This window comes from Amblyomma americanum, chromosome 10 (genome assembly GCF_052857255.1).
Source record: "Amblyomma americanum isolate KBUSLIRL-KWMA chromosome 10, ASM5285725v1, whole genome shotgun sequence".
NCBI classification, from domain to species: Eukaryota; Metazoa; Arthropoda; class Arachnida; order Ixodida; family Ixodidae; genus Amblyomma; species Amblyomma americanum.
In genome coordinates this window covers 109,319,033-109,345,468 of record NC_135506.1, presented here as the reverse complement: position 1 = coordinate 109,345,468, position 26,436 = coordinate 109,319,033, and the positions used below count along the sequence as shown (strand labels likewise).

General features: G+C 50.6%; 1 protein-coding gene across 1 annotated transcript in view; it reads right to left on the bottom strand.

Moving 5' to 3' along the window:
* LOC144107466 (uncharacterized) overlaps nucleotides 1-26,436 on the bottom strand; it is a 198,079-nt gene that overhangs the window by 77,688 nt on the left and 93,955 nt on the right. Inside the window, exon 4 of the mRNA XM_077640479.1 lies at nucleotides 3,197-3,340. Within this exon, the coding sequence (XP_077496605.1) occupies nucleotides 3,197-3,340 (144 nt within the window). The remainder of the gene's footprint in view (nucleotides 1-3,196; nucleotides 3,341-26,436) is intronic.

Sequence of the window (26,436 nt, the reverse complement as noted above, 5' to 3'; positions counted from 1 at the left end):
TTCAACAGGTCGGCATGGACTTACTCGGTCCGTTTCCGGAGTCTTCCATGGGTAACCGGTACATTGCTGTTGCCACTGACTATCTCAGCCGCTACTGTGAGACCAAGGCTCTTCCCCGTGGTACCGCCGCCGAAGTCGCAAGTTTTTTCATTCATAACATTGTGCTTCGTCACGGAGCTCCAACGGTCGTATTAACTGACAGGGGAACCCCGTTTACGTCGGCACTTACGAACGAGGTACTTCGACTCAGTGGCACCAGTCATCGAAAGACAACGGCTTACCATCCGCAAACCAACGGACTGACTGAGCGGCTTAACAAGACAATTGCCGATATGCTCTCTATGTATGTCGACGATGACCACGCGAACTGGGACCGGATACTTCCTTACATAACGTTCGCGTACAACACTGCGCTTCACGAAACGACGCGCTTCACTCCTTTCCATTTGGTGCACGGTCGCGAAGCCTTGACCATGCTGGACGCCATGCTTCTTCCGCATCCTACTCCCTCTTCTGTCGTGGATGCCGACCAATTTGTCCGTGACGCCGAAGTTGCTCGCCAAGTTGCTCGACAGCGAATCCGGTGCCAACAACAACGCGACGCCGAGCGTTACAACCTCCGCCGCAGGGAGGTGATTTACACACCCGGTGACCAAGTCTGGGTGTGGAGCCCAATCCGTTTGCGAGGGCGCTCCGAGAAGCTTCTTCGCCGTTACTTTGGTCCGTACCAGGTGTTACGCCGCCTCAGCGCGGTGACCTACGAGGTGCTCCCTCAAGGAACTGCCCGGTCCTCTCGACACCCGACGTCCGAGGTCGTCCACGTGGCGCGAATGAAGCCGTTTTATTCCCGTTAGCCCCGGACCAAACCCCGCCATTACCTTTCGCCTTATTTTTTTTTTCTTCCCCTCGCGTGCGGCATCGAGTCGATGCCTCCAAAAATGTCACCGGCGAAAATACAGAGAACCAAACTGTTCACTCGGGCGAGGTTTGCCAACACCGCCGCGTTCGTTCTCGACAAAGAAGACGTTCGGCCACGCGCTCGGGAACACAGTTCGACCTCCAGGTGGCGCCGGCAGAAAGTCAGCAGCGTGGCAATATTTCTAAACACGTAAATATCCCCCGCATGGAGTCCGGATAGCTAGACTGTATGGGGAGTGAACATACCATGCCAATTGGGACTCGCCGCTGAGCAGGCTAAAGTACCGTTTTTTGTACCTAGGACTCTTCATTTTCGGATTTCATTTCTTCCAGGAGTTTAGGGCTAAAATTCCGGTGATATTTTTATAGCTCAATTGCGGGTATAACTAGGCTTATTCACTAAATATTTTATAACTCGGGTTTTGTCGTGTTGTTTATTTTTTTGCAGCAAAATACAGTTGTAATATAAGCGGTCTTTTTTGTGCGAGACACAAAATGCCCTAATGATTTTGCTCAACTTTTCAGATTAAACATGAAAACGGGCGGTTGCCCACAGCAACAAAAAAAAACTCCTGAACAAATTTGATTTCTTTCTCATCTCTTGCAGCCATTTCGCGACGTAAAACTGACAATTTCTTATGCATGAATACGTGTGCATGCAAGACTGGCTTCCTAAGGCATTGCGGAAACAGTCATTAAACATTAAACGAGCAAGAGGCCTCCAGCAGGACGCCGTTAGCGTGGACAGCGCTTGATACAAATGCCAGGTCCGTACCATGTTCGGGCCTCTTGTTTCTAAAAGAGAGTTACTTTTCGAACGTATGCTCGAATTAAACCACTTCATGACTAACAAACGCTGGAAGAGGTTTCAGGTTACCGTTTAAAAAAAAACACTCGTATGGAATAAGCAGAGTTAAAGCTCTAATTTTCTTGCCATGTATTCACTTTTGTTCAGGAAAACGCACGTTCTCTATGCCCATTCATATATATGCATATCTTAACGTTGCATGGCCTGCTGTGGCTTCTAGAATGGGCTTTTTGAGCCCGGGGTGCTAGAGTTGGCTAAATAATTGGAGAAGACACTTAAACTTCTCCTTAAGTATATCAAACAATAGGATTATGAAGTTAAAGGTGCAGTAAAGAGGATTGTGTGCTCTGCCTTTTCAAGCGGAAACTAGATGTATATGATCTAAGCACTATTAAATACTTCGAATTAATGTTCTGTTCAACCCATTTGCATATTACAATGAAATAAATGTCCCCCCTCCCGCTTTTTCTTGAACTCACCAACAAAACTAGGAGGAATTAACCAATGTGTGGAGTGCCTCTCAGCGGCTTGCCGCTCTGCCATCGGCGGAGAGACACATAAAGCAAAAAACCCACGCGCATTTGATTTCCGTGGGCCTAAATTGAGGCTATGTTGTGTGTGACTTAAACTATTTATTGGCGAAAACCTAAAAAATAGAAAGCAAAATAAACTTCCTCTTAGGTACTCAACGGGTTAGGCGACTTTTCCTACTTTCGTATGTGAGGTAAAAAAAAAGCGGTAGCCGAGACGTTTGATTCGACTTAATAAGAAAATGTGCCACAGAGGACAGTATTCCGAAACCTTTAGGAATGCCTGGAGCGTGAGCATCAACTTCCCGCGGTAATAATACGAGCCCAGGATCCTCTTTAGCGCATCTTTAATGTCCCTATATGCGGAAATGGTCATTTTCCGCTTTAGAATCATATGTCCCTGGGAGGTATCGTACCACTCTTTGAGCAATGGTGCAGCAATTCCGGCATTCGCTACAGCCCTGCGACGGCAGGTGCTGGCAGCGGTGCGTCTAGTGTGACCGGAGGAACTTCCCTAGCATTTTCTCTGCCACCTGCCGGGGTGGTTAATTGCTCACAATCTGGTGGGTACGTTGTAAAGACCCAAAAGCTCACGTGACCTAGCTTGCCAATCAAGGTTGCTTTCCCGGGGACGGCTGCAAGAGCTATCCTACGCTACCCTATTCATCGCTTTCAGCGCCGACAACGCTGACTCCGGATTTTCTTTGTAACGGGTCCCTTTAACGCTGCCGCGTTAAAATCGTCGTTTAACCGGAAATGAATGGCTAGGCTCTCATCCACTGGCCCCATTTTACTAAAGAGTCCCAAAGAGCGCCGTTAGCACCCATCAGTACACCGTGGGTGGCGCTCCGTGGCAAGGGCGAAGGCGCCAGGGTCCCCAACGAGAGTCTAGAGGGATTGCGCGCTTAAGTAGTAAACAGAACGAATGGCGCCTACTCACCGGTCTGAAAACGGCGGAGCGAACTTCCTTCGCCTGAATGTAGTGAGCCTCGTAAACCACCATCTTCTCTGTTTCCACGATCAGCGACCTGAGATTATAGGCGCTAACTGGTTTTTTGAGCAATTTCTTTTCGTCCACGTAGAACTGCATGTGAGAACAGCAAGGGGCATGACGGCAAGGTTAAGAGTCCAGAATATGTGAAGCGCATAATATATTAATTGCTACCTGCGAAATAACGGTCGAACACGGACACACAATAATGCTCCAACTGCTAATGGCTTCGCTTTGTCTCTTATTTCGCTACTAATCATGTCTTTACAAATAAGTACAAAGGAGACCAACTGCGCACTTTACTGAGTACAAACTTGAGGTACATTTAAATGAGGGACTTAGCTTCCAACTATCCCTCCGGTTTTTTTCGAGTTCACAGACGTACAGGCTGTCTCACACTGAGAGAGAAACTGAGAGCGCGTGGCCGCCGCCCTTCGAGTTCCGCTGATGGCACGCGAGGTTGCGAGAATTGGGGCCTCAAGGCGCATGCGCGGAAAGAGTAGCCGGCGGTGCTTGTTTTGCGCATGCGAGTTTGCAGCCGATTCTCCTCGGCTGTCGGCGGCAGCGCTTCGCGAAGCGCGACGGCCGCGCGCTCCCAGTTGCCCTCCAAGTGAGAAACAGACAGTACGTACCCTAATCATCGACAGCATGAAGCGGAAGTTCCCTCCCTGCTAGCTTAAGAATCCCTCTGTGGAGAAATTTCTGCGCAACTTCATTAATATGTTGTCCTCCTATACGTGCATAGCGATATGTTGTAGCCACAACTCATTAGTTTCGGGACTTTTAATAGTTCAGTAGTTTTAGGCCTTCCATTATGCTTTTGATTTCTAGCATGATCCATTCGAATTTATGTGTTTGAACCCCTGATATAATGTCCCCCGGGTGGCCTATATGATAAAAGCCAATAAATAAATAAATATGTTTTCACGTATACCTCAATTTGCGATATATCGCCTAAAAGGGTAAAGGGACAGAATTTTTACCGTTAAAAACAATATTATTTCTTTCATGAGCGTAACAAGATGCCTTCTAGCAATTTTCAGTCGCCGGTGTTCAATGGGACACAATTTAGTATTTTATTTTCAATGTCGTGTGAAGGTCAGTTGGTCATTTCCAAGCGTGCAGAGCGACGTCAATGTGCACTTGCCTAATTTATTGTTAGGTCATCGATTCCAGTGGGAATGTTTAGAAGCAGGCCGTGCTTGTCGGCTACGGCTACGTCATCAGTGTGGTGGTAACGCAGTTAGGGGATTCTCTGACGTCAAGGTCATTCGGAGCTGGCATCGACCGCAACTGATACTGCTGGTTCAAATTCGTTCATGATTTATCATTAACGCTGCGCACTTGTGTTTCGAGCTCACATTTATGATTCGTGGAAACGTGCGCCTCTGTAAAAGCAAAAAAGAAGAATGAAAGCTTCAAAATTTTGTGTCTTTATTCATTTTCCCTATCAGGCCTTGCCCACAACACGTGTAGGCGAATTAAATGGCATACTTTGCACCTCAATTCAAAAATGTATCATCTTTGCCAAAAATAACCAAGCGGCAGGGTTAGCTCATCAGTGTCATGGTGAAGTCCTTGCGCGTTGCCTAAATATCAAAAGTCCTTCGAAGGTGACGCCGAGGCTTACTCTTACGTTGCAAAAATTGAGAGCTGGTATAAATGCTCGTCTATATCATAGAGAATCAAACTGTGCAGCCAGATGCCTGAGAAACGCTTTTAAGCCTTTGGCCACACGGGAGAGCGCGTGTCTCACCTCAATACAGTGACTTCTATTTTGCGTGAATGCAACGCGACTGCGGTCGAAATTCTCGTAAGATGAGGGAACTGTTTCTTGTGTTTCAAGTCCCGCCGTGGTGGCTCAACGGTTATGGCGCTCAGCTGCTAACCCGAAAGACGCGGGTTCGATTCCGGCCGCGGCTTCCGAATTTCTATGAAAGCCAACTTCTAGAGGCCCATGTACTATGCGATATCAGTTCAAGTTGAAATTCTGGAGCCCTTCACTGCGGCGTCCCTCATAGCCTGAGTCGCTTTGGGACGTTAAACCCACATGAATAAAATCATAAATGAAATATTGTGCTTCAAGTGTTTTGTAGTCCCGGACAAAGAACTGTGTTGTTTAACATGTTGGTTAAAGAAGAAATGTTAATGTTCACGTGAAGCCTTAGGTAAGTGTTATGAGAATCTGTTTCCGCAACGGTACAGGACTAGTTCCAATCGACGTACCTGAATAAAGCAGTTTCTTAGCTCCGCCTGAAGCGGGGTTGGAATGGAGGTCACGAGAAGTAATAGCTCTGGAGCAGAGTCTTGCTTTATGTAGAGCACATGATCGGGAACTTGCGGATTGGAGAACCAAAGTGGCCAGTGCGAATGTACCGTAATTTCCTGACTACGGTCCTCGGACTATGCATGTTTAAAAGCTGTAATTTTGACTCATGCGGGCTATCTAAGTGTGCGCACTATAACCGATTTTATTTTTTCCGATCGTTTCTCACAGCAGGAAAAGCCTGCCAGTGGTTGTGCAAGAAAAAAAGAAACGAGCCGCGATTGGGCGCCTACGACATAATACCGCAATAAATAACATGCCAAAATCAGCTCAGATATGCAATCAACTTCGATATGCAAGCAAATTCTTCCGCGGTAGCGAAGAGTAACTGATTTCTAGTTCATGTATTTGTGGTCACATGCGCAAAACCTAATTTATGTAAATAAATAATACATTCGCGGACGCATACGTATAGACGTAACGCCCGGGCTGGAACAGCCGACACCGAAAAGGCGAAGAGCGTTCCCGGCAGCATTCAAGAGCAGAGTGGTTGGAAGAGGGTTGAAATCAATGCGGTCTAACAAAAAAGTATTTTCACTTTGCTGTAAAATGCTTGCTTACCGATTGTATACTCTTCGCGCACAAATTTAAAACCTTAAATTCAGCCGGAAACCGTCCCTGCGGACTAAAAAACGCCGGGTGCGGATTATGTAAGCAAGGATATTTCATTTTTGGGGGGATTATTACTAGGCCGATGAGCCTCCTTTGAGGCCTCGGCCGCGAACTGCGAGCTCCGGGTATCGCACACCGCACGCGGCCGTTCTCACAGCGGCGCAACGGAAATACGAAATAAACCAACACGGAATAGGACGCTTTGCCCCCAAACGTTTATTGGGTTCTCCCAAAATCGCAGGCTGCTGGATGCTTGATCTGAGACCCTTGCCGTCTGGCTTGGTCGTGCGGCTGACGGGGCAAGATGGCGACAACAAAGAGGGAAGAGAGGATTTAATTATATGACGTCCTCTCGCTGTCACGGCTCGCCATCGTCTCCCCCGACCACGGCCGCTACCCGCCGATCTCGGCGCACTTGCCCGTTGCCACTTTCGGCAAATCAGCGACCGTTCCGGCGGTGCCTGGCGGTGCGCGCTTGCGACCAGTTTTGAGAAAGGAGGAAGCGCAGCGCTTTCAGACACTCTCCTTGACTCCCTAAACCAAATATGAACCTCTGGGGAGATTCCTGATCCTTGGCGATTTGCCAGTGGTGTGCCTATTTGCAAGAATAACAATGCCCTGTCCAACATCTCATACAGGCCGGTCTCCTTGACTTCTGTCGTCCTCAAGGCTGTTGAAGCTATTGCCCTCGAGAGAATTACATGAATCTAAAATGCCAGGAACTTTCATCCTAACGAGCAAACTGGATTCCGACGGCACCGCAGCACCAACGACTTCATGATTGGCGTTGTCTCTATATTAGAGGACGCTCGAGCTCAAGAGGATGCCAGTATCCTCGTCCTGCTGGATGCCACTTCAGCCTTTGACTCCCTTCCCCACTCAGCCATCTTGATGGCTCTCGATGCCTTAGAGATTTCTGGACACTTGAATAATTCCATCCACTCTTTTAATAGCCAACGACTTATCAAAGTTCGTCTAAGTATTCAAGAAGAACAGCGCGAAGAGACAAGGACCACAGGAAGATACACAAAGACAAGCGCTGACTTTCAACTGAAGATTTATTGCTCGGAACGTGGTAATAAATACATCAGGCTCTAAGCAACAAAAAGAACACATAAGAGTGATACACACTTGTCCACACACACAAAAAATACCAAACAGATACAGCAGGATTACTTCCTTGCAGATAGAAATTCTAATTCTTTCTTTGACAAAGATATGGAGGGACAACTGATACATGCGTCATTTAGCCGGGCGATTTCAGCAGCTTCAATGATTTCTCGAGTCAGCGTATTGGGGTGTCTACTTGGCACTTTTGTTTGTTGGAAGAATGGTTGGCACGTTTTGCTTTCGCAGTCTCGGCAGTGGATGCCGAGGTGCCCTTTAACAGTATTATAAACAGTGATATTATGTTCTCTTAGGCACTCGTTCACACATCTGCCCGTCTGGCCAAGATACTGTTTCCCGCACGAAAGTGGAATAGAATAAATGACACCTTCTTGGCATGCAACAAACTTATTTTCATGCTTTATGGAACACTTTTTTGGCGTGAATTCATCATTAACTCGTTTACACAATTTCCCAAGCTTTTCGGGAGCCGAAAAAACAACTCTTACTTGAGCTCGGTTGCCTATCTTCTTTAGCTTATGGGAAAATTTATGAATGTAAGGAACAACTGTTGTTTTTTCTTTTTCCTTGGCAGACTCTGTCAGATCATTCTTGTTGTTTTTGCTTAAACTTGCGAGCATCGATTCAGAAACGGACACGAGCAGTTGCTTGGGATATCCTGCCTTTACAAGGCGATCAGTTTGCTGGTTGAAACTGTCTTGTTGAGCATGAATGCAAGATTTATTTAGAGCGTTGTAATAGCATGACTTAGCCACGGCACGTTTAACTAGCTTGGAATGCGACGATGCGAATGGAAGTAGAGGCTTGTTGCTTCGCGGTTCAAACGACCAGCAGGTATGATTCGGCGTAAAGCTGAGTCTAAGATCAAGAAATCTAATCATATTATTTTCAGGAACTTCGAAAGTCAACGTGAATGGATGAAGGTACTGGACAAAAATATCTTGAATCTCTTGCTTGACTGGTTCAAAATTGTGGACATCGGTGTCCAACAGAACAAAGAAATCGTCAACAAACCGAAAACAGCGCAAGGCTTTTGACCCTTCTAATTGTCGTTGGAGCCTTCTGTCCTTTTGTGCGAGCAACAGATCACTAAGCACGGGCGCTATGCATGAGCCGATGCAGACTCCTTTTTTCTGCAGGTAAAGAACACCATCCCAGATTGCAAATGTTGAATTTAAATACACTTCAAGCAGTTCTAAGAACCCTGAGACTGAGATGCCTGCCTCATTTTGGAAGGCAACAACGTCGTGTTTTTCGGTGCATTCTTCGATACATAAAAACAGCTCATCATGCGGCAGTGAATAATAAAAGTCTTTTACATCAAACGAGCAAGCCATGAGGCCTTTGTTCTTATGGCTTTCTAAAACCTGAATTACGTCCTGTGATTTTTTCACCAGAAAGGGATCGTCTAAGGTCAATGAATTTAAAATCTTCTTAAGAAACACTGCTACACATTTTTGCCACGCGCCGTTCTCAGAGACGATTACACGGAAAGGACATTCCGGTTTGTGCGTCTTGGCATTAAAGAAAAGCTGCAAACTGAGTCCTTTACATTTGTCAATTGAATTTGCCAAGACATCAAGGTTATGTTTTTTACATGTTTTTTTGGCTTTTGCCTTGATCTTAGCCAGAGAAACCTTATTTGCTACATTGCAGGATGAAAGAATGGCTTCTCGACCCTTAGTTACATATAGATGCGACGGTAGCACAAGGAAACCTCCTTCCTTATCCGCGGGAAGTAAACGCAGCGAATGTTCCTTCAAATAAGACACAGTTCTTTTAACTGGACCGGAATTCCCTGGTCCCTTACAACGTAGCAACGCATCGACTCCTTCGGACACACACCTGTCTGAATCGGCGACGGGTGCTAGCCTGGATACTTGTCTCACCATGCCCAGAAGTTCTGGTCGTGACCTCTTTGGTTCTGTGGCGTACTTCGGTCCTTGGGAAAGAACGCGACGCACTTCGGTGGGCAGTGAAACGTTCCCTGCTGTATGGATGACGTTCTCCGCCATGCGTTTCTTCTCAGGCTGTGAGGCACGGAGCTGAAGAAGTGTCTGTTGCCAGAGGAAGTCAGCAGTGGAGTTAGCCAGATCAGAGAATTCTTTCCATTTCTTCCTTGCATGATGTGGGGCCCAGGCGCTGTGAAGTTGGAGGTAAAGGCAGTGCCGGTAGAACCGAGCTTGTCTGTTCCATTCGGCTTTTAGAATCTGGCAGATTCTCGAGCAATGACCTTGCGATGGCTGGAAACCACCAAACAGCTGCAGAACATGTCTCGGAATGCGTTTTTCTCTAACTAGAAAAGCCAGGGTTCGGGATTGGCAGATTGCAAAGGCGACGTAGGTAACAAGAACACAAGGGTGGATTGACAAACAGTTAATAGAGCCCGATGTACTAGAAATGAAGCTCGTTAGGACTGATGCTTGGGCGAGTTGGTATGCCATGTTCAAGAAGAACAGCGCGAAAAGACAAGGACCACAGGAAGATACACAAAGACAAGCGCTGACTTTCAACTAAAGATTTATTGCTCGGAACGTGGTAATAAATACATCAGGCTCTAAGCAACAAAAAGAACACATAAGAGGGATACACACTTGTCCACGCACACAAAAAATACCAAACAGATACAGCAGCATTACTTCCTTGCAGATAGAAATTCTAATTCTTTCTTTGACAAAGATATGGAGGGACAACTGATACATGCTTCTCCCGGCTAAATGACGCCCCGCTAAATGCCCGGCTAAATGACGCATGTATCAGTTGTCCCTCGACCTGCAGCTGCCAATCCCACGGCGCCATGCCCACATAGGAGCGAGGTGGCGCATCGCCGGGCTGATGGGTCCAGGTGGCGACGGACCGACGACGGAATCCGGCTGACCCGGCCGGAGCAGTTCCTCGGTGCCCGAGTGCATGATCCGGGGGGAGAGATGCGGGCGTGGCCCCCGAAAGCTGGAGGCGGGGGCCAGGCACTTGCGGCCAGCCAGCGGGCTGCTCCGTTGCACCGCCGCCTCCGTGCTGCCGCGATGGTGATTGCTTGGGAAGTGAGCGCCGCGGTCACTGTGCGCTGGCGACCGTTCTACTGCAGTGTTCTCTGGTTAACGTCTTCACGCTTCCCACTGTGTCTGCCCTCTGCTTCTAATATGTCGTAGCTTGCCATTTGGTTAAGTGACGGTTCGTCCAAGGAACAGGTGTTTGGCGAGGCCACCGCGTGGTCCCCTCCTGAGAATTTGGAAGTCCATTGGCTTCCTTGCGACCTCGACAGCGCCTATGCGCCAGTGGGTGCAATTTTTCGAGCTCTATCCGGCATTCGTCCGCTAATTCCCCTCTGGCGCTGCTCGGGCTACCTTCACCCAGTGCGGCTCTTTAGCAGCGCTTTCGCTTACTGCAGATATTGTAGGAGTTCGTTGGGGTCAGCGCTCTTTCCTTATCAATGGCGATTTCTCTTTGGAAGCACCTTTTTAGCTCTCCTACATGGATGGCCCCACTGAGTCGAGCCGAGTTCGGATTCCTCCGCTTGTGATTAAATGGAGATAACTCTTCAGCCGTGATGAATGGACCGACCCGTTCGGGCGCGAGGCCTTCCAGAAATCCCGTGCTCGCATCGCTGAGGGCGTGATTGCGTTTGAGAACCAAATCTCCCACTTGGAATTCCATATCTGGATACGCTCGATCATAGGCCGCCTTCTGGCTTGCCCTAGCTCTCGCGCGGTTGCGGCTTGCCACCTTTCCGGCGTTTTCTACGCGTTCTTGCACACGCCGCGAGTAGTCGGCACCTGCCGTTTCGACTGGAGCAGCAACCCTCTTTTTGACAAGGATAATGTCCGTTTGCGTCTAACTCCCTCCCGTAGAGTGGTTTTCAGTCGTTCGCAGCGCGAAGGTGATGGCGTCGAGGTGTTCGTCCAAGTCGCTGTGCGTCCGGGCGTATGCCCCGAGTACTGGTTTCACGTCGCGATTGTTACGCTCTGTCACATTAGACTGCGGCTGATAGTCTTATGCTGCCGGAATCCTATTGGTGCCCACGCGTCATAAAAACCTTTGACAAGAAGTACGATGCATTGTCGGTGATCAACCGGTCGGGGAATCAAGATTGTTGTTGACCTAGCCCCGCTAGGCCAGGATATACGTAGCGTAAGCGCGGCGACATCTGGCCCGGAAGAGTTAATGTAATAAAGGCACGCATTCACTCATCATCACCATGATCATCATCATGACTACACCCACTGCAGGGTAAAGGCCTCTCCCAAGTCTCTCCAATTAACCCTGTCCTTTGCCAGCTGCGATCATCCTATGCCTGCAAACTTCCTAGTCTCACCTGTCCACCTCACCTCTGCCGCCCCGTGCTACGCTTGCCTTCTCTTCGAATCCATACCGTTACCCTTAAGGACCAGCGGTTATCCTGCGCTCGAGTACATCTGTACATGCCCTGCCCAAGCCCATTTCTTACTCTTGATTTCGACTAGGATGTCATTAACACACGTTTGTTCCCTCACTCACTCGGCCCACTTCTGGTCTTTTAACGCTACACCTATCATTTTCTTTCCATGGGTCGCTGTGCTGTCCTTAACTTAAGCTGAACCCTTTTCGTAAGCCTCCATGTTTCCCTCCCTTAGGTGAATACCGATGAGATAAAGCTGTTGTACACTATTCTCTTGAGGGAAATTGGTAACCTGCTTTTTATGATCTGAGAGAACCTGCCATATGCGCTCCAACCCATTCTTATCCTCCTACTTATTTCCATCTCATGATGCGGGTCAGCTGTCACTACCTGCCCTAAGTAGACGTACTCCTTTATCACTTCCGTCACCTCTTTGCCAATTGTTAACTGCTGTTTCTTTTCTGAACTGTTGAACATTACTTTGGTTTTCTGCATGTTAATTTTTAGACCCACAATATTCCTGTCTGTCTAACTCATTGATCATGATTTGCAGTTCATCTCCTACGTAGGTCAGCTAGGCAACATCATCAGCGAATCACAGATTATTTGGGTATTGTCTATTAACTCTTATCCCGACTGTTCCCAACTCATGCCTCGGAATACCTCCTGTAAACAAGCGGTGAATAGCATTGGAGAGATCGTGTCTCCTTGGCTGACGCCCTTCTTTATTGGAATTTTTATCGCTGACTTTACGGACGACTATGTTAGCTCTACAGTTCCTATATATATTGTCACTGATGTCACCACATTGCGCACTTTTGCGTGCGTTCCCAGACACACTTAGAGCGTGTGGGGGTAGCGGCCTCGGTCACAGAGGAGATGCCGTCGACGTGGCGTGCAAACTCAGCCGAAAACCAGTCACCAAGTGTCAAGTGGTTGCTCGTTTGGTGCCAAGCTTTCGCCGGTCGCAAGCCAGAGAATATGTCGGAGGCAAAGGTTCACAAAACAAGTCAAAGTTTATACCGTGAAGAGAGGATACAAAGGATTGCACTATAACTCGTACGAGCACATACAAAGTGATTCACCAATACAATGCAACACTTGAGAGAGATAACAATTCAACAAAATCTTTGCACCTAAAGTGCACTAACACAAGGAGAGACAAATAAACAAAACACAATTTGTTCACCGGGCCCTGCGAAAGTCCGAAGACTTCAGGAGCACGACGGGCCGATCCGCAGACTGGCGCACGTTGTCTCGCTGGTCCAGGCTGGGCGAGTGGTGTTCTCCCGGGAGTCGAGCGAGCGCGCTTCTCGGAAGCTTGAACGGCGGCTCGGGCTAACAGACAGCTATCTATCTCTGTCTATTCTTGCCAGGAAGAAAGGAAAGGAAAGTGCACAGGCCTGCTCACTGGCTCAATCCGAGCCACAATCGCTACCACGTGCAGATAGTAGGAGAGTTGAAAGATGGGATAGAAAGACAGGATAGTAAAGGCGGCTAAAGACAAAGCCGATCCCAAAGGTAGTGCAATACCGGGCCAACCGATGGCGGGAGTGAAGCATCCTTCAATCTCTCAAGCACATATCCAAAAATTAGTCCAACCTGGACCCATAATCGATACTCCACGGGTCCGGACAATCGCTCTACGGGGTAGCGGTTGCAGCCCGTCATTTATAGGCGCGGACCGCGTCTGTTCTTCGCGCCAAAGCAGGCGCGCACATACACGCAGCTTTAACCGCACAAACTCCTTCTCCTTCTTGCGCCGGGCGCGTCACCATTGGTAGAGCGCGGAAACCACTTTTTAGAACCATCTAGGTCATTCGCGGCACGTTGAGTCATCGGCGCCGGAGCGGAGGGTATCACTTTGGTGCACACAAAGTTACCCCCTTTCCGTTAACAAGCAAAAACTTCGACAACATTCGAGAAAAATCAATGCTGCGCGCGGCCATGGCCCCCGCGACGCCGCGCCGGCAAGCTGAGTTGCAGCAGTACGCAAAGCTACGGAATCTGCGGGGGTCCTTTCACGCTGTTTTTGCTTTATTCTACCGCGCGCGGGCGCGATTGCTTAGGCCCAGAGGCGTTTTTTTTTCGAGAATGCACCGAATTTTGTGACAATGGACTAGAGGACGACAAAGCGGGAAGTGGCGTGGCACGGAGAGCTCGCGCTATGCACACCGCGATTAAATAATTCCATCGCCATGTGTATGTATGTAGTCGTGCTTTCACCTGCTTGCCGTCATCTAACTTTTGGTGTGAGGTGCGGAGTTCAACCGTATCCTGGTCCTGGAGCTTCGGCGTCCTGCTTGTGCTATGCTCGTCGGTCGTAAGTTCCTGTCCGCACCGTCCGGCAGTGCCTCAGCCCACCAGACCAGAACCGACCACGCCATTCTCACCAGCCCCGTCCCCCGCCCCGACCTATGACCCCAGAAGCCGCCAACATATTCGCACACAGCCCCTGCCCATGCCGTTCGGTGTGTTCATGGGCCTCAGACGTCGGCTCAAGGTGACTGACGCACGGCCCGGAAGCTTCCTGGACCAGCGCTCATCTGATCACGATCAGCTCATCTCTTTCATTGTGAAGCAAGCCCTGCATCTTCTTCTCTTTTGTGTTCATCCCTCCTGTCACGCCCATCGTCACGTTCTACGCTTCGCCTTCACGGCCGTTCTTCTAGTTCGCGCGACCAGGACGATCGCTCGGTGGCCCCAGGTAGTGTCACGGCCTAGAAGACGACAAAGTGGCCAGTGGCGCGGCACGAAGCGCTCGCGCTAGGCCGACCGCCATTAAATCATTGCATCGCCATCTGTCATGTAGCCTTGCTTTCACCTGCTCGCCATCACGTAACAATATGTTCCATTATTTTGAGATAAGGCTCATCTGCACCCTGATTCCGCATTGCCTGTTTGACTGCGGACATTTCTACTGAGTTAAATGCTTTCTTATAATCAATGAAGGTTGTATAAAGGGGCTGGTTAAATTCTGAGCATTTTTCTATCATCTGAATGATACTGCGAATATGACATATTGCGGAATATCATTTACGAATGCCTGCCTGATGATTTGGTTTATTAAACTCTAAGGTTGCCCTGGCTTTATTAGCGATTACCTTAGTAAACATCTTGTAGGCAATGGACAGTAAGCTGATCGGTCAGTAATTTTTGAAGTCCTTGGCGTGTCCTTTCTTAAGAATTAAGATTATATTTGCGTTCGCCGAAGCTTCTTGTACGGTAGAGGTCATAAGGCAATGAGTATACAGGGTGGCTAATTTTTCTAGCAGAATCTCCCCTCCGTCTTTCAAAAGACTTGCTGTTACTTGATCCTCACCAGCTGCTTTTCCACTTTGCATTGCCCCTAAGGGTTTCTTTTATTTCCTCTCGTTACCGGCAGGATGACGTATTGCTGCGCGCTACCACTTATATTATTAACGTTCTGATTACGTTGATTACTGTATAAATTTGTGTAGAACTCTTCGGGTACTTTGTCTTATCCACATTGCTATTAACATTGCCCTCCTTGTCTCTTAACGCGTACATCTGAATTTTCCCTATGCCTAGTTTCCTCTTCACCGCTTTGAGGCTACCTCCGTTCTTTAGAGCATGCTCGATTCTCTCCGTATTAAACTTCCTTATGTCGAATACCTTGCACTCATTTCTTTTGCGCCTTTATTCACGGTTAAACGTCGAGCCGTCGTGGCGGGGAAGCGGAAGAGGAAGCCGTTCTGATTGGCTGTGTTGAACTGTTTCTAGCTGGAAACAGTGCGCCGACATCTGAAGTTGCCGCGGACACGTACAAAGTTGTCCTCCCTCGACTACCTTCCGGTAATGTTGTCCTCAACACTGTTGTCCTAAACGCTAACCTCAAGGGTCACCCATACCGTCCTCCCGGCTTCCAAGACGCGCTTGCGCAGATTGTGGACCTCCGTGAGATTCTGTGTATTGGGCAGTGCCAAATGAGCCACGTTTAGATGGTTACCTGCGATAGCAGTTCCTCAAAATAGAAGCTTATTGACAAAGTAGAGTTCCGCGTCAAAGGTATAAAGTGTATCATGTGTGACCCGGAGACAAAAACTTGAAGCTTAAGCTTCTTTGGCTCCCGCGCTATATGGAGCACCGGAGGATTTTCAAGCTATGGACCCTTTGGAACTGTAAAAACTACCGAGCGTGAGAAGTGGCGGTGTCCCGGAATGGAGCACATGGGAACAGCGAACCGTGGAATCTCGCTCACGCTCGAGTACGGATGTCAACCAGTACGACACCTCACACGCTCAACGTTCTTGCGGTACAAGCTTTAGTTGAGATCTCAAGCAGACCTCTGCTGTGTCTTCGTTGTAACCGTGTGGGCCATTTATGGCGTCAGTGTCGTACGCCTAGATTCACCTAGTGCCGACGCTTTCGGCACACAGTAGACAATTGTGTTATGAGTTGTGGGGTTTGAATTGGGGAGATACGTCCGTTCTCCCCACTCAATCGCGGCTGACAAGGTTCAAAGCCACCCGGACCCCACCCCGTGATCGCTTACGCTACCGAGCGCTCGCCGACCACGGCGGGACTTGCTCTGGGGGAACAAAGGAACGACACATCGGCTGACACAAACAGGCATTTATTGCTACAGAAACAATACCGCCAGCTAGCAACAAGGTACGCTAATGAACCGAGGTCGTCCGACTCACCAGCAAGGTTCCGAGCGAATCTTCTCCCATGCTAGGGCAAGGGATGCTCCGAAGGCCGGACGGGACGAGTACGGGAGCCTGTCTCCCCGTCGCTTCCTCGCCCCGCCGGCGAAGAGCGGAGCCGCGAGCGACACGTCCGCCCGCGCCGACGATCCCAGCCGAAGCCCCCTCTCCAGCGCGCGGGCTTTGGCAGTGTCCCCGCAGCGATGCTGGCGCCCTCTCTTGCCAGTTAATGTAACTGACAAGGGAATGCGTTCATCCTCGGGGTGAGACTGCTGCTGCACGGTGCCTCACGGGAAAGCAATCACAGGGGGCTGCAGGGCAGGTCCCCACATCCCCCAACCTTAGACACACGGGCCTGAAAGTACATGCTATGGAGGCGTCTCCTGGTCTTCTTGTCCTTGAGGCACGTCTTGCAGCGGAGGTCACGCCGACAGCATCCACGCAGTCTTCCGCGGTATTCCGAAGGCGGCGTGAAGGTCTCCGCTGGGACGACTCGCATGGCCCGCGTACTACCATGTCCGCAGGCCCGCGAATCGAAGGCCGGTGGGAAAACAGCAGGCCAGGATCCTGCAGTACTCGCCAGGGCAGCAGCAGCCGGAGGTTACTGCTGACTGGTCTCGCCACCGCTGCCTCGGATGGATGCGGTGAACAGGATACAGGCCGCTCCGTCGCAGCAGGTGGCAGCGAGACGATGTGCACCGGACAGCAAGCCTGGGTGGCTCCACCGGATCTGCAAAATTGCCGAAACGCTCTCGGCGTGCCTTTAACGTAGGTCACGGGAGGGGAAAAGGCATCCGCAAGGGCCTCGTGGCACAATGCCTAACTCGCTAGCAAAACGTGTCGGCGGCTGTGAAAACGCAAAGTTCGAGTGAACAAAGCCCTTTCTTGAGTTGAACGAGACTGCTCAGTTCGTGCGAGGTTACAAAAAAAAAGGGGCGGGCAGCAAAGTGCGCCCCCTCTCAACGACATGGTCTAGTGGTCTTGTCTCTTTTCACGTGGTGCAGGCAGCTCCGAAAAGCCTCAGGCCTAACTACAACTCCGACAACGACCGTGACCACAAAAAAGACCCGAAACGGATTATGTGCGCGCAGCCGCGAGGAGAAGTCAGCTTTTTGGGGCGGTCCTACCCCGCTCACTGCACAAAGCAGCTTCTGAGCGGTCGGCGCCCACCGTATCGGACGGTGTCGGAGCGCCCGGTGCAGAGCTGCAATACCAGCGAGCTCGCAGCGGCACCCGTGGCCCCAGGCCACTCGGCTCCCGGAGCCGCGACTCCCAGAGTCGAAAAAGGGACAGTAGAGAAAATATATACAGAAACTCGGACCACCCACGCGGCTTCCGTACTCACTCGCTTCAGGCTCGGCAACTCTGCGGGCGCCAGGCCTCGCGCTCCCTCGATGCGGATCAAGTGATTCTGACGAAGAAACTCCAGAGAAAAATGCGCTGAGCATGTCGAAAAGTTCAAACATGCTGCAGCGCAATACTTGCACTCAAGAAAGCATGCCGCAGGTCCTAGCGATCAAAACTCACTCTAGGCCTAGCACTTGTGAAGTCCGGACAAGGAGCGTTCCCCGAACCGAACCGACAGTCGTCCAATGTTCCAAGAGCAGGCCCCACGGTGGGCTGCCAGATGTGGGGTTTGAATTGGGGAGGTAAGTACGTTCTCCCCACTCAATCGCGGCTGACACGGTTCAAAGCCGCCCGGACCCCACCCCGTGATCGCGTACGCTACCGAGCGCTCGCCGACCACGGCGGGCCTTGCTCTGGGGAACAACGGAACAACACACTGGCTGACACAAACAGGCATTTATTGCTACAGAAACAAAAAACGCCAGCTAGCAACAAGGTACGCTAATGAATCAAGGTCGTCCGACTCACGAGCAAGGTTCCGAGTGAATGTTCGCCCGCGCTAGGGCAAGGGATATATACTCCGAAGGCCGGACGGGACGAGTACGGGAGCCTGTCTCCCCGTCGCTTCCTAGCCCCGCCGGCGAAGAGCGGAGCCGCGAACGACACGTCCGTCTGCGCCGACGATCCCAGCCGAAGACCCCCATGTCCCCTCTCCTGCGCGCGGGCTTGGCAGTCTCGCGCGCAGCGATGCTGGCGCCCTCTCTTGCCAGTTACTGTAACTGACAAGGGAATGCGCTCAGCCTCGAGGTGAGATTGCCGCTGCCCGCGCCTCGCGGGAAAGCAAACTCAGGGGGCTGCAGGGCAGGTCCCCACATCTCCCCAACCTTAAACAGACCCACGCGCTTGAAAGTACATTCTATGGAGGAGTCTCCTGGTCTTCATGTCCTTGAGGCACGTCTTGCTGCGGAGGTCACGCCGACAGCGTCCACGCAGTCTTCCGCGGTATTCCGAAGGCGGCGTGAAGGTCTCCGCTGGGACGACTCGCATAGCCCGCCTACTACCGTGTCCGCAGGGCCGCGAATCGAAGGCCGGTGTGAAAACTGCCGGCCAGGATCCTGCAGTAGTCGCCAGGGCAGCAGCAGCCGGAGGTGACTGCTGACTGGTCTCACCACAGCTGCCCCGGATGGTTGCGGCGAACAGGATACAGGCCGCTCCGTCGCAGCAGGTGGCAGCGAGACGATGTGCACCGGTCAGCAAGCCTGGGTGGCTCCACCGGATCTGCAAAATTGCCGAAACGTTCTCGGCGTGCCTTTAACGTAGGTCACGGGAGGGGAAACAGCATCCGCAAGGGCCTCGTGGCACAATGCCTAACTCAGTAGCAAAACGTGCCGGCGGCTGTGCAAACGCAATGTTCGAGTGAACAAAACCCTTTCTTGAGTTGAACGAGACTGCTCAGTTCGTGCGAGGTTACAAAAAAAACGGGCGGGCAGCAAAGTGCACCCCCTCTCAACGACACTGTCCGGTGGTCGTGTCTCTTTTAACGTGGTGCAGGCAGCTCCGAAAAGCCTCAGGCCTAACTACCACCCCGACAACGACCGTGACCACAACAAATACCCGTAACGGGTTATGTGCGCGCAGCCGCGAGGAGACATTAGATCTGTGGGGTGGTCCTACCCCGCTCACTGCACAAAGCAGCTTCTGAGCGGTCGGCGCCCACCGTATCGGACGGTGTCGGAGCGCCCGGTGCAGAGCTGCAATACCAGCGAGCTCGTAGTGGCACCCGTGGCTCCAGGCCACCGGCTCCCGGAGCCGCGACTCCTGAAGTCGAAAAAGAGAGTAGAGAAAATATATACAGAAACTCGGACCACCCACGAGGCTTCCGTACTCACTCGCTCCGGGCTCGGCGACTCCGTGGGCGCTAGGCCTCGCGCTCCCTCGATGCGGACCAAGTGATTCTCATGAAGAAACTCCAGGGAAATCCTAATTAAAAATGTGCTGAGCATGTCGAAAAGTTCAAACATGCTGCAGCGCAATACACCTCGCACACAAGAAAGCATGCCGCAGGTCCTAGCAATTCAAATTCACTCTAGGCCTAGCACTTGTCAAGTCCAGACAAAGAACGTTCCTCGAACCGAACCGACAGTCGTCCAATGTTCCAAGAGCAGGCCCCACGTTGGGCTGCCAGATGTGGGGTTGAATGGGGAGTTAAGTACGTTCTCCCCACTCAATCGCGGCTGACACGGTTCAAAGCCGCCCGGACCCCACCCCGTGATCGCGTACGCTACCGAGCGCTCGCCGACCACGGCGGGCCTTGCTCTGGGGGAACAAAGGAACGACACATTGGCTGACACAAACAGGCATTTATTGCTACAGAAACAAAAACGCCAGCTAGCAACAAGGTACGCTAATGAATCAAGGTCGTCCGACTCGCCAGCAAGGTTCCGAGCGAATGTTCGCCCGCGCTAGGGCAAGGGATATATACTCCGAAGGCCGGACGGGACGAGTACGGGAGCCTGTCTCCCTGTCGCTTCCTCGCCCCGCCGGTTGAAGAGTGGAGCCGCGAGCGACACGTCCGCCCGCGCCGACGATCCCAGCCGAAGACCCCCATGCCCCCTCTCCCGCGCGCGGGCTTTGGCAGTCTGGTGTGTCAGAGCACACCAGACTGCCAGCAACCATCTCGTCGGGCCCTCAGTGATGAATGGCGGACTGTTCTAGCTAATTAAAAATTGCAAATTCAATATGGTGGTTGCACATACAGCGATGGTCCTGGTATTATTGAAGCTTTCTTTGACTATTATCGGAAACTGTTTAGTGGTTGTGCGGGCAGAAACGTGACATTAGATTAGTCACTTATTCGAAGCTTTGCCCCGACTTGACGATGAGCAGCATGTTGTAGTGGTGGGGCCTATCACTTTGGACGAAATAAATGGGCCACTTCTGACCTCACGGCTAAGAAATCTCCTGGGCCAGATGGCATTACAAGCGAGTTCTATAAAACATTTTCCACTTGCCTAGCGCCTGTCTTGATGGAGGATTTCCAGGCTTCTGACGATGTTGGATTTTACCCCCTCTTTCTATTCTGGGCATACTATATTAATTCCAAAAAGCACAGATTCATATCGGTTGAAAACGGTTGAGAGATGTCCAATTTCCATCTGTAATGTAGAATACAAATTTTTGCAAATGTTCTTTGCAATCGTCTGCAGCTAGTTGTCACACACTTAATGGGCACGCATCAGGTATGGGTTATCAGAGGCCGCAGTATCCAAACCCATATTCATATTGCACGTCAAGTATTGGAGAAAATATCAGATTAGATCGGACAAGTAGCTCTTATTCAGGTTGACCTTGTCAAGGCCTTTAATAAAGTTTGTCACGATTTCTTGTTTGCGGCCTTAGCGCATGCGTATATTGGAGATGTTTTGCTTAGTTTCATAAAACGGCTATAAGCAGTCCTATACAAAGCTATATGTTAACCAAGAGCTAACCAAGCCTATTCGATTGAAATTCTCTTTTCGCCAAGGCCGTCCCTTATCGCATTTGTTGTTTTCCCTATATCTTGAACCCGTTTGCCTCAGTATCTTTAACTGCACATAAATCCGTGGTTCCTCCTTGACGCAGTGTGAAATAAAGATTTCAGCCTATGCAGATGATGTCGCCCTCTTTCGTTCTGACAAAAAGAGTGATTGAGGCATTGACTGAACAGTTTTGCGAGTTATCAGGTGCGGCTCTTAATGTAGATAAATCCAAGGGGTTTTGGCTGCGGCATTGGGGTACAACGCCAACTCATTATGGTGGCATAAGCTGGGACTGGGGGCGCCTTCACTACCTAGGGGTTCCTCTTCGTCAAATTCGCAACAGTGGCCCCTACTTGGATTCTCAGATAGTCTCCATGAGGCGACAAACCCAGGCTTATATGGGTAGAGAACTGTCAGTGTTTGGTCTGGCACATTTATTTTATTTGCAAAACTTGCCTATCTGCTTCAGGTTCACTGTGCGAGGAAGAAAGTGCATGTGATGCACAGAATATTTGCTACATTCGTATGGCATTCCCAATGGGAACCCATGCGACGCGATAACTTATTTTTTTCTCTACAGACTCGTGGAATTGGCCTTGTTCACTAATTAATGCATTAGTTTGTCTCGCGTTTTTTTCTTTTTTGAAATCGTCAAACCACCCTTTTTTGTAGCTGTGCTTATTAGGCGTCTCAGTGGTCATTTGCTTCTCCTATTCGCACCGATGGGACACAATCGTGAGGGGTCTTTATGAAGATTCCTTGAGGAAGTTGCTGACATCTTCCATTTACTCACTGTGCAATTTTCTTTAGACTACCTGTAGCCTCTCCAGAAGGCAGATGACTCAGACACTAAAAGAGTATTTGTTCCCTCTGCCGTTGTATCGGCAACCTTTTCTGGAATTCTTTGACACCACTGTTTTAAAACGTGTTGCGCGAATGTGCATTTATTCTGCCGCGAAAATATTCTGTTTTAAGCTGCGCACGTCATCGCTGCCTGTGAAGGCAAGGCTTCATGCTAAGGATATGCTCGCGCCATGGACGGTGAATTGTCGCCTGTGCAATACACCAGAGGCATCTGACATTGTTTTGTTGTGTGCATTGATGCTATCTTCCTCTGGGACATTTTACAACGAACAATTAAGAAGGACATTGACTTCGCACCCTACAGTATTCGTTTTTTGCCCGCGGAGAAAAACAGTGCTGTGCCATATGATCTATTTATGTTGCTGAGACTATTTAGTCTCTGGCAGAGCCGCATGATGGACCACCACGCCGATTCACCACGGTCATCGAAATCTTTGTTTTTTGAACAATGCGCTTTGGTGCGGGGAGTATAAGCTGCCCTGCAAAAGCCGCCTAGCTGGCTCCCCTATCTGGATGCATGTGTGCGCCTCCCAAGTTTTTATGTTTGGGAATGTGGGATCGTGCAGGGGTATGGTGGCCTGATGTTTTGTGACGTAAGCGTGCTTAGACTTATTTTCGGCACTGTTTTCATGAAATAAAGAAAAAAACAGCCCTCGTTGCGGAGTGTTAGCATCTCCGTCTCAAACCCCAAAAGCTCTGGTTCGATTCCCAGCTTCGGCACAGGGATATTTATTCACCTTTGGGACGTCACTGCTCCTCGCGCAAGCGCAGCACGGCTCTCTAGGATGCATGTGAAACTGGTCAACCTTGATCAGTGTAGCTTACACTACAAAATGACAGAATAATCCTGAGATTTTCACCAGGATTTTCACCGCCTTCGTAGCGGCTTTTCGCAGCGGATAGAGTTCATCGACCCCGCTGAAATGGCAAGTGACCACCAGTAAAAATCTTTGCCCTCTTGTTTTGCACGGCAGCGTTCCGATCAGGTCGCACACCACGATTTCTCATGGCTTTTTTGCTCACGCCGCCTGAAGCAAGCTGGGTGGCCTTCCCCCTCTCGGCTTTCTCTCCTGGCAGACATGGCAGGTTTGTACGTATTTGCGTACTTCAGCCATTATTCCAGGCCAGATAACGAACCGACATAGTTTCCTCCATGTCCTTGGCGCGCTCCCTAGGCCGTGTGCGTCGCGGTAAAGCAGCGACAGAGCTTTCCTGACCTGGAGCGGAATTACGGCTTTGAAGCACTCGTTTGAGTCCTCTTTAGTGGTTATATATTTTTTATGGCGCCAAGGCATCTGAGGCCAAAGAGCGCCATGACACAAGGTATTTTCTTTTTCTCAAGGTGAATGAACTCTCCCCATACGCTACAGAGAAGGAGCCGCCGCCTAAATAAGCCGAGCACCCGGCCATGAGAAGATTCTACCAACTGTATCAACGGTGGGTACCCGGCGGCACTGCAGATCGAACCCCGCACCTCCCGCATGCGAGGCGGATGCTCCACCACTTGGGCACCGCTGCGGAGTCCTCTTTGCCTGGCATGAATTTTAACAAAGCTCCATCAGCATCAAGGAGGAAACTCTCCAGCTCACCCGCAGCATTGTAAGCTGCACTAGAGTTCGCGCTTATCGCGTTCCCTGCGGTTTCCGGGCGCCCTTGGACTAGATTTGTCTTCACTAAGACCGCTGACCAGCCTCCGACAGTACTTTCTTCTGAGCCTTGATAGGCTCTTCTCTGCTGAATGCCCTCTCTATGGATCCTTCACTCCAACGAGATGCGCGTGCAATCGAGCGAGATCTTTCTCCCCTCGGCTCCGTTCTTCCGACGCGTGGGGAAGCTGATGCGGCGGCTCCTCCTCTCTAGCCTATGGGGAGAGTTCATTCACCGTTTCGGGCATCAACGCATCAGCAATCACGTTAGCGGCCACATTTCAGTAGCGCACTTCGAATTGAAAGCTCTGTAGCATCAGGGCCCAACGCGCGAGCCTTCCGCTCGAATCACAAAGGCGGGTTAGCCATGTCAATCCCATGGGGCCAGTTTCGACCGTGTACCTGGTTACTTCTACGTAAATCTCGATTTTTCATAGTGCCTAGATGATTGCCAAGCATTCTTTCTCCGTCACTTAGTAGTTGGGCTCGCCCGGCGTCAGCGCACAGCTGGCAAATGCCGCCGGTCGCAGTTGTTAGTCCTCCGTCTGGAGTAACGCTGCGCCTACTTCGAAATCGCAGACTGGATCATGAATTGACTGTTGAGGTCTGGAAGTTTCAGTGAAGCGGTGTCGGCGATGGCCTGAGCCAGTTGACGAAAACTCGTCTACTCTTCCATTTTTCTATTCCCACTGGGTTGCCTTCCTTAACAACATCGTCAGGGGTGCATGCAGGCGTATGCAGTTGGGAATGAACTGGCGATAGTAGCGGACCATCGCGAGAAAGTGGCGCACGGCCTTCACGTTGATTGGTGCTGGAAATTCCAGGATCCAGCGAAGCTTCCCTATGTCTGGGGACACCTGTCCGCGCCACAAGTGGTAGCCGAGTAGGCAGACTTCCGCTCTGCACAGTTGCGCCATGGCAGGGTTGATTGTGAGGTGTGCTGCTCTGAGCTTTCTCAGGACATCCCAGAGATGATCGAGGTACTCCTCGAGGGTACGGGAATAGATTACGATGTCATCCAGGGAGACGAAGGCGTGATGCCATGTGGCATTGCTGAGCACACGGTCAATAAGCCGCTGAAAGATGGTCGGGCTTCCGGAAAAACCAAAGGGCATCCTAACGAACTCGTAGAGACCCTTGTGGCATGAGAATTCCGTTTTGCACTCGTCGCCAGGTCATATTTTTATTGAAGATAGCCTTTGCTAGCGTCCAGAGTAGAAAAATACCTTGCTCTGCCAAGGTTTGAGACGATCTGGTCAATGCTTGGGAAGGGGTACCCATCCTTCTGTGTGACTGCATTAAACCGCCTGTAGTTCGCGCACAAGCGCGAGCTACCGTCCTTTTTGGGACGAGTACGACTGGGAATCCCCAGGAATTCGTTTAGCGGCGAACAATGACCGCATCATGCAGCCCTTTCAGTGCCGCGTCAGTCGCCTGCCGTTTGGCGGGGCTGAACGGCCTGGGATTACAGTTCCAAGGCTGTGCGTCCCCCCTTTCGATGCGCTGGCTCCCATGCACTGCTTGTGCGCACAGCGTGCACTAACAACATATTGGGGACCGGCTGAGACCCACGACCGCTTCCCTGCGGCACGGTCAACCGGTGAGAAGACTAAAGTGCTGATTGAACAAAGTAGATATTCGGTCACCGCCTATATAACTAAATCGTTTGCTAGAAATTTCTGTCATAAGCAGCGATCGGTACTGTTGTGCTCGCGCTTCCTTCCTGCTGTTGAGTTCGGCGAATTTCCACATGGGGAGGATTCCCTGAGGACCACCGCGAGGGTGAGTGAGCCCTCCGGGGGAGACGTAGATGCAGGAATGCCGGAAGCAGCGACAATAATAGCGTCCCCACGTGTTCGAACACGAATGCCGGAAGCAGCGACGACCATAGCGTTTCCACGTATTCGTTCTGGTCATCAGGCGACGAAGTGCAAGATCAGTGTTGCCCTCTCAGTCACGCTGTGGTTGAACAATTGCCCGAGTGCCGCGCCTTCGACAGAGGTTCCGCGTTCCAGTCATCAGTACAAGATTTTTCAACCCCTGCTTGGAGACAGCCTGCATTCCTGTGTCACACAGGCGCCTTCCAGCTCCACATGGGCGTGGTCCGGACACACGTGCGCGCCCACCTGGAGGCCGCGTGGATGACAACGTGACCGTGTCCTGTTCCCTTTCCCTCGACCGAGCTGCGAGAGAACACCATGACCGCCCTGCCTTGGGTGGTACCATCAGTGCCATCGTGTGATTGGACATCATTCTTCGAACTGTATTCCTCAGCTAGGGATCTGGGGAATACGAAGAGTATTTAAGGAGATCCTCGTGGTACCCTCTTGATAGATACGCTTTGCTGGGAGAGACTCCCGACTGCTAAGAAGCTCTCTTTACTGAGAAGCACTCCAAGTTGCCCTTACTTGTGCATTATGTAAATAGTCTTTGTATAATGTTTTCCAATTTTTCTTCCTCTGATCGTCCTCGTCTCTTCTCTGGCCCAGTCACTCTACCTGAATCCCAACAACTGGTGGCAGCGGTGGGATGCTGCTACCTGAGACCCAACAGTACATAGCTGTTAGGAGCATTACTTTCATAAATCAAAGTAGAATATATTACTAGCAAACTGTAATTCTTAATGCCCCTCTCCCTTAATGTTTTGCAGCTAAATGTTGTGCCATCCAAATTTTGCAGCAGTGCTGCCGGTAACAATATTAG